The sequence below is a fragment of the Sycon ciliatum genome, chromosome 1 (genome assembly GCF_964019385.1).
Source record: "Sycon ciliatum chromosome 1, ocSycCili1.1, whole genome shotgun sequence".
Lineage (NCBI taxonomy): Eukaryota > Metazoa > Porifera > Calcarea > Leucosolenida > Sycettidae > Sycon > Sycon ciliatum.
Genome location: NC_088643.1, coordinates 48,499,134 through 48,508,047, shown reverse-complemented (window position 1 = coordinate 48,508,047; position 8,914 = coordinate 48,499,134). Strand labels below are relative to the sequence as shown.

The following is an 8,914-nucleotide window of genomic DNA, read 5'->3' as shown; positions in this document are numbered from 1 at the left end:
TAGAGTGGGTAATGATACTGAGTAGAGTGGGTAATGATACTGAGTAGAGTGGGTAATGATACTGAGTAGAGTGGGTAATGATACTGAGTAGAGTGGGTAATGATACTGAGTAGAGTGGGTAATGATACTGAGTAGAGTGGGTAATGATACTGAGTAGAGTGGGTAATGATACTGAGTAGAGTGGGTAATGATACTGAGTAGAGTGGGTAATGATACTGAGTAGAGTGGGTAATGATACTGAGTAGAGTGGGTAATGATACTGAGTAGAGTGGGTAATGATACTGAGTAGAGTGGGTAATGATACTGAGTAGAGTGGGTAATGATACTGAGTAGAGTGGGTAATGATACTGAGTAGAGTGGGTAATGATACTGAGTAGAGTGGGTAATGATACTGAGTAGAGTGGGTAATGATACTGAGTAGAGTGGGTAATGATACTGAGTAGAGTGGGTAATGATACTGAGTAGAGTGGGTAATGATACTGAGTAGAGTGGGTAATGATACTGAGTAGAGTGGGTAATGATACTGAGTAGAGTGGGTAATGATACTGAGTAGAGTGGGTAATGATACTGAGTAGAGTGGGTAATGATACTGAGTAGAGTGGGTAATGATACTGAGTAGAGTGGGTAATGATACTGAGTAGAGTGGGTAATGATACTGAGTAGAGTGGGTAATGATACTGAGTAGAGTGGGTAATGATACTGAGTAGAGTGGGTAATGATACTGAGTAGAGTGGGTAATGATACTGAGTAGAGTGGGTAATGATACTGAGTAGAGTGGGTAATGATACTGAGTAGAGTGGGTAATGATACTGAGTAGAGTGGGTAATGATACTGAGTAGAGTGGGTAATGATACTGAGTAGAGTGGGTAATGATACTGAGTAGAGTGGGTAATGATACTGAGTAGAGTGGGTAATGATACTGAGTAGAGTGGGCAATGATACTGAGTAGAGTGGGTAATGACACTGAGTAGAGTGGGTAATGATACTGAGTAGAGTGGGTAATGACACTGAGTAGAGTGGGTAATGATACTGAGTAGAGTGGGTAATGATACTGAGTAGAGTGGGTAATGATACTGAGTAGAGTGGGTAATGATACTGAGTAGAGTGGGTAATGATACTGAGTAGAGTGGGTAATTGTTATATATGCACTCTGATGTAATATATTATGTACTCTGTATGCATTTGTATATACTCATTGCGCATGCTCTGAATCATGGTCTTACTCTACATGTATCCATGCCGGCTGGTTGACTCTGGTGAGCTGCGTGTGAGACTGCATGTAGGGTGTACGTGGATACACAACAAATGGCGACGAAGATGAAAAATTTGTTTTGAGATAATTTGTTTAGTTGAGTGCTTGCGAGAATTTGGTAAACCATGGCCTCTTCAGGGAAGGCCACCCTGGAGCAGTTTTCTGGCGGGGACTTTGCGGAGTACCGGGAACGGCTTGAGTTTTATTTTCTCGCAAATGACATCGGTGTTGTTTCAGCCAGTGCAAACTCATCGGAGAAAGAACGCGTACGTAAGAAGATGATTGCACATCTAATCTCTTCACTGTCGAAAGACGTCTACTCCACTTTGCGGAACCTCTGTCTGCCGGAGTCAATATCGGACAAGACCTTCGAGCAGATTTGTGACCTACTGAATGGATATTACAGAGTGGAGCGTTCCACGATGACTTCTTCTTTTCAATTTCGCGATTGCAACCAGAGACCAGCGGAAAAGCTGGTAGATTACGCAAATCGTTTGAAACGTGCGGCAGTAGCCTGCGACTTTGGGTCGCATTTAGACAGATCCCTAAAAGATCAATTTATGGCAGGAGTCTACAGTCAGGAGATCAAGCGGACGATTCTGACTAGTCCTGACAGCAAGACGAAGAAGTTTCAGGATGTGCTGGATATCGCTTTACGGGAGGAGCGCGCCATCATGTTTGCTGAGCAGCTTACTCCAGGTACTACTACTAGTACTAGATCAACATCTACGCCGTCCGAGTCAGTCAACAAGATGAGAGCTACCACTACCAGTAAATCCAAGTCAGCAAGTGCATCTAGAAAGCCAAATCACTCGCAGGACCAGAAAGGGTCAAAGTCGACGAAGGGCAAGGTTTGTTATCGTTGTACATCTGATTTGCATATGGCTGACAAGTGTCCTCATCGATCTACTACTTGTCGATACTGCAAGAAACGAGGACATCTCGAAAGAGCCTGCATCACCAAGCAGAAACGAGGTGAAATTCACCACGTGGATGACGAACCTGATGATCGAGGTGAGATCGTTTCTGATTGTGATGTTGATGATATGCCTATCTACAAGATTCGATCGGGTAGTGGAAAACACCCTCCGTATACTGTAATGGCGGAAATCAATGATGTTTGTTCACCAATTTGCATGGAAATCGATACAGGTAGTGCTGTATCCATCATCACCAAATCTGATTACGAGAAATTGGGTGCACCAGTGTCGTCTCTTGTAACTCAATCAGTCCAGCTCATTGGGTTTTCCGGTTCCATCATCCCCTGTTTAGGTGAAGGGAAATTTCCAGTGTCAATAAATGGGCAAAAGCACACTGTTCTCTTGCGCATTGTCGATACAAATGGTCCATCTCTGTTGGGCAGAGATCTTCTCTCACTTTTCAAACTAGAATGGAGGGAAATATTCTCGGTGAAGTCTGAAATTGATAATGCTCTTATACGCGCAAAGCTGCAGGAGGAAATGCTTCAGAAATTTGAGAGTTTGTTTGACACGTCAACTGTCGGCAAATTAAATTCAACTCAGGTCACTTTGCGTGTAAATGATTCAAAACCTGTGTACATGAAGGCTCGTTCAGTACCATTTGCAATCCGGGAGAAATACGAGCAAGGCCTCTCTAAACTGGAGGAGGAAGGTGTAATACGCAAAGTTGAATTTTCGAAATGGGCTTCACCTACGGTTCCGGTTCAAAAACCAGACGGAAATGTACGTATCTGTGCTGATTACTCGCGCACCATCAATGCTAATTCGGATTTAGAAAAATATCCGTTACCTACCATAGACGAAATTCGTGCCAAGTTGAATGGTGGGCAGAAGTTTACGAAGCTTGATTTATCTCAGGCGTACCACCAGCTAGAGCTTGATCCTAAGTCGAGGGGGTATACTACAATCAATACCCACCGTGGTCTGTTTGAATATGTACGTCTACCGTTTGGCATTCATTCAGCAGTCTCCATATTTCAGCGTACTATGGAGACTCTCCTGGCGGGTATCGATGGCTGCATTGTGTATGTAGATGATATTCTAGTCACAGGTCGAAATGATGCAGAGCACAAAAGAAATCTGGAAATGGTTTTGCAGCGGCTACAAGATGCGGGCATGCGTTTGAAAGCCACGAAAACCGAGTTCATGCTACCGCAAGTCTCGTACCTTGGTCATACTTTGAGTGCGAGTGGTATGGCGCCTTCGCCAGGAAGAATCGATGCTATGGTTAATGCCAATGCTCCTACGTCCGTCAGTGAGCTTCAATCGTTTATTGGGTCTGCGAATTATGTTCGCAAATTCATACCCAATTTTGCTCGGATTATGGCGCCACTTTACGCTCTGCTAAAGAAAGATACTGTTTGGAGATGGTCAGATTCTGAACAGACAGCGTTCCTTACGATAAAGAATGCTTTATGTTCCACGGAGGTTTTGGCGCACTATTCGGCGGGTCTGGAGCATGTCTTGCAATGCGACGCATCAGGAACGGGTCTTGGTGCGGTTCTTTTACAGAAAAACGAAAATGGTGATTACCAACCCATTTCGTATGCGTCTCGTCTGTTGAATAAAGCGGAGAGAAACTATTCAAATATTGAACGGGAGTCACTCGCTCTTGTGTTTGGTGCAACCAAATTTCGCCAATATCTCCTGGGAAAGAAATTTGTCCTTGAAACTGATCACAAACCTCTGGTGAAATTGTTCGGCATGCAGGAAGGTGTTCCGTTCCTGGTTTCTTCCAGATTAAAGAAATGGAAGTTATTACTTTCAGCGTATGACTACACCATCCAACACATTGCGGGAAAGGCAAATGTTCTGGCAGATTTCATGTCTAGAAAACCAATTTCTGGAAATCCTTCTACCCCGGAACTAGGTGAAACACGTGTACTTTTCATTGAGGACGAGCTCATTGATGCTCAAGTTGTATTGAATGCCACTGGAGATGATCCAGTTCTAGAGCGTGTTCGTCACTACACTTTGAATGGTTGGCCAGAGCATGTGAAAGAGGTGGAGTTACAGCCGTACTTTGTAAAGCGCTGGGAACTATCTATTGTAAATGATGTATTACTCTGGAATGAACGAGTGGTAATCCCCATGGCTTTGCGCGCGATGCTCTTGAGTGAATTGCACTCGGAACACACAGGCGCTGTACGAATGAAACGTATGGCACGTCGATATTTCTGGTGGCCAAAGATGGATGACGAAATTGAAGATACCACCAAAATGTGCGCTACGTGTCAAGAACAGGCACGCAAACCTAGTAAATCCTATGCTACCTGGTCATGGCCGTCGGGTCCATGGCGTCGTCTGCACATAGACTTTGCGGGTCCATTCATGGGCAAAATGTTTCTGGTGATTGTCGATGCGTATACGAAATATCTGGAAATTGTCCCGATGACACATGCCACATCAACGGGTACTATCAAAGCTTTGAGACGTTTGTTTGCCACATTCGGTCTACCCACTCACATCGTTAGTGATAATGGGACCCAGTTCACTAGTGCTGAATTTACCTCGTTTCTCCAGAAAAATGGAATCGCACACACTCGTTCAGCTCCCGGCCATCCGGAGACAAACGGTCTCGCTGAGCGATATGTCGGTCATTTTAAAGCTAAAATGAAAGCAATGGGAACAGAAGGTGACGACCTAGATACACGACTACAACGATTTCTAATGACATTTCGGTCAACTCCTACGGCGAATGGTAAATCACCGGCAGAAATGCTATTTAATCGCCAACCACGACTACGTTATGATGCTTTGAAAACAACACGGAATGCGGAGGCACAATCTTTCAATCAAAACCAGCATTTGCTACCAGAATACAAACCGGGTGATGCTGTGTTTGCGTTACGTTTTCAAAACCATGGTACAACCTGGGCCCCTGGTGTTGTTCTCTCTATCTGCAGTGCTATGAATTACTCTGTCCAGGTAAATGATGTGGTCTGGAAACGACACCGTAACCAACTCCGGCCACGTTCAATACCACTTTCTCAGTTAGCAGAACAGACACGTTCTGCACCACAGCAGCAACAACTCCAGCCGCAGCAGCAGCAGCAACAACAACTGTCACCACAACAGCAACAGCCTCAGCCGCAGCAGCAGCAGGTGCCACAGCAGTTGCCGCCTCAGAAGGCTCAACAGCCGACGACTTCACAGCAGAAAGAGCAGCCCATGCAACAGTCGCAGGATGAGCAGGGTCAACAGTCGTTAGCTTCTACAGCCCCAGCTGATGCTGTACCTGTTGACCGGCAGGTGACTCGATCTGGTCGGTCAGTCGTAAGACCAGCTCGGTATAACGGATGAGACATTTTATACATGTAGGATATGTAAATATTATATTATTTGCATGGATTGATTGAGATGATCGTGAATGCATGTACGTGGTTCTCTTGTTGCATTTGTATATATCAGTATAATGCTCTGTATAGTACATACCACACATAGAACATTGAACTTTGATAATTGGCACGTCAGACGATGGTACATTATTACATTGTCTGTTCTATGCTATTGTTCCTTGTCATGAAAATGTTTTGTTTTCGGTGTTACCTCTTTTTGCGAGGGGGATATTGTTATATATGCACTCTGATGTAATATATTATGTACTCTGTATGCATTTGTATATACTCATTGCGCATGCTCTGAATCATGGTCTTACTCTACATGTATCCATGCCGGCTGGTTGACTCTGGTGAGCTGCGTGTGAGACTGCATGTAGGGTGTACGTGGATACACAACAGTAATGATACTGAGTAGAGTGGGTAATGATACTGAGTAGAGTGGGTAATGATACTGAGTAGAGTGGGTAATGATACTGAGTAGAGTGGGTAATGATACTGAGTAGAGTGGGTAATGATACTGAGTAGAGTGGGTAATGATACTGAGTAGAGTGGGTAATGATACTGAGTAGAGTGGGTAATGATACTGAGTAGAGTGGGTAATCATGGATACTGAGTAGAGTGGGTAATGATACTGAGTAGAGTGGGTAATGATACTGAGTAGAGTGGGTAATGATACTGAGTAGAGTGGGTAATGATACTGAGTAGAGTGGGTAATGATACTGAGTAGAGTGGGTAATGACACTGAGTAGAGTGGGTAATGATACTGAGTAGAGTGGGTAATGATACTGAGTAGAGTGGGTAATGATACTGAGTAGAGTGGGTAATGATACTGAGTAGAGTGGGTAATGATACTGAGTAGAGTGGGTAATGATACTGAGTAGAGTGGGTAATGATACTGAGTAGAGTGGGTAATGATACTGAGTAGAGTGGGTAATGACACTGAGTAGAGTGGGTAATGATACTGAGTAGAGTGGGTAATGATACTGAGTAGAGTGGGTAATGATACTGAGTAGAGTGGGTAATGATACTGAGTAGAGTGGGTAATGATACTGAGTAGAGTGGGTAATGATACTGAGTAGAGTGGGTAATGATACTGAGTAGAGTGGGTAATGATACTGAGTAGAGTGGGTAATGATACTGAGTAGAGTGGGTAATGATACTGAGTAGAGTGGGTAATGATACTGAGTAGAGTGGGTAATGATACTGAGTAGAGTGGGTAATGATACTGAGTAGAGTGGGTAATGATACTGAGTAGAGTGGGTAATGATACTGAGTAGAGTGGGTAATGATACTGAGTAGAGTGGGTAATGATACTGAGTAGAGTGGGTAATGATACTGAGTAGAGTGGGTAATGATACTGAGTAGAGTGGGTAATGATACTGAGTAGAGTGGGTAATGATACTGAGTAGAGTGGGTAATGATACTGAGTAGAGTGGGTAATGATACTGAGTAGAGTGGGTAATGATACTGAGTAGAGTGGGTAATGATACTGAGTAGAGTGGGTAATGATACTGAGTAGAGTGGGTAATGATACTGAGTAGAGTGGGTAATGATACTGAGTAGAGTGGGTAATGATACTGAGTAGAGTGGGTAATGATACTGAGTAGAGTGGGTAATGATACTGAGTAGAGTGGGTAATGATACTGAGTAGAGTGGGTAATGATACTGAGTAGAGTGGGTAATGATACTGAGTAGAGTGGGTAATGATACTGAGTAGAGTGGGTAATGATACTGAGTAGAGTGGGTAATGATACTGAGTAGAGTGGGTAATGATACTGAGTAGAGTGGGTAATGATACTGAGTAGAGTGGGTAATGATACTGAGTAGAGTGGGTAATGATACTGAGTAGAGTGGGTAATGATACTGAGTAGAGTGGGTAATGATACTGAGTAGAGTGGGTAATGATACTGAGTAGAGTGGGTAATGATACTGAGTAGAGTGGGTAATGATACTGAGTAGAGTGGGTAATGATACTGAGTAGAGTGGGTAATGATACTGAGTAGAGTGGGTAATGATACTGAGTAGAGTGGGTAATGATACTGAGTAGAGTGGGTAATGATACTGAGTAGAGTGGGTAATGATACTGAGTAGAGTGGGTAATGATACTGAGTAGAGTGGGTAATGATACTGAGTAGAGTGGGTAATGATACTGAGTAGAGTGGGTAATGATACTGAGTAGAGTGGGTAATGATACTGAGTAGAGTGGGTAATGATACTGAGTAGAGTGGGTAATGATACTGAGTAGAGTGGGTAATGATACTGAGTAGAGTGGGTAATGATACTGAGTAGAGTGGGTAATGATACTGAGTAGAGTGGGTAATGATACTGAGTAGAGTGGGTAATGATACTGAGTAGAGTGGGTAATGATACTGAGTAGAGTGGGTAATGATACTGAGTAGAGTGGGTAATGATACTGAGTAGAGTGGGTAATGATACTGAGTAGAGTGGGTAATGATACTGAGTAGAGTGGGTAATGATACTGAGTAGAGTGGGTAATGATACTGAGTAGAGTGGGTAATGATACTGAGTAGAGTGGGTAATGACACTGAGTAGAGTGGGTAATGATACTGAGTAGAGTGGGTAATGATACTGAGTAGAGTGGGTAATGATACTGAGTAGAGTGGGTAATGATACTGAGTAGAGTGGGTAATGATACTGAGTAGAGTGGGTAATGATACTGAGTAGAGTGGGTAATGATACTGAGTAGAGTGGGTAATGATACTGAGTAGAGTGGGTAATGACACTGAGTAGAGTGGGTAATGATACTGAGTAGAGTGGGTAATGATACTGAGTAGAGTGGGTAATGATACTGAGTAGAGTGGGTAATGATACTGAGTAGAGTGGGTAATGATACTGAGTAGAGTGGGTAATGATACTGAGTAGAGTGGGTAATGATACTGAGTAGAGTGGGTAATGATACTGAGTAGAGTGGGTAATGATACTGAGTAGAGTGGGTAATGATACTGAGTAGAGTGGGTAATGATACTGAGTAGAGTGGGTAATGATACTGAGTAGAGTGGGTAATGATACTGAGTAGAGTGGGTAATGATACTGAGTAGAGTGGGTAATGATACTGAGTAGAGTGGGTAATGATACTGAGTAGAGTGGGTAATGATACTGAGTAGAGTGGGTAATGATACTGAGTAGAGTGGGTAATGATACTGAGTAGAGTGGGTAATGATACTGAGTAGAGTGGGTAATGATACTGAGTAGAGTGGGTAATGATACTGAGTAGAGTGGGTAATGATACTGAGTAGAGTGGGTAATGATACTGAGTAGAGTGGGTAATGATACTGAGTAGAGTGGGTAATGATACTGAGTAGAGTGGGTAATGATACTGA

General features: G+C 43.3%; 1 protein-coding gene across 1 annotated transcript; it reads left to right on the top strand.

The window, feature by feature from the left end:
- Nucleotides 1-1,377: 1,377 nt before the first annotated feature.
- LOC135805032 (putative uncharacterized protein DDB_G0294196) lies at nucleotides 1,378-5,535 on the top strand. The gene is made up of 2 exons (XM_065319023.1): nucleotides 1,378-2,103; nucleotides 5,161-5,535. Exons 1-2 carry the CDS (start codon nucleotides 1,378-1,380, stop codon nucleotides 5,533-5,535), a joined length of 1,101 nt encoding a protein of 366 aa, XP_065175095.1.
- The last annotated feature ends 3,379 nt before the right edge of the window (nucleotides 5,536-8,914 follow it).

Bases quoted from the DNA above. Each gene is read 5' to 3' on its own strand.
- LOC135805032 (XM_065319023.1), top strand. From the start codon at position 1,378: ATGGCCTCTTCAGGGAAGGCCACCCTGGAGCAGTTTTCTGGCGGGGAC. The intron at 2,104-5,160 runs GTTTGTTATCGT...TACTCTGTCCAG, and splicing joins CAAAGTCGACGAAGGGCAAG to GTAAATGATGTGGTCTGGAA.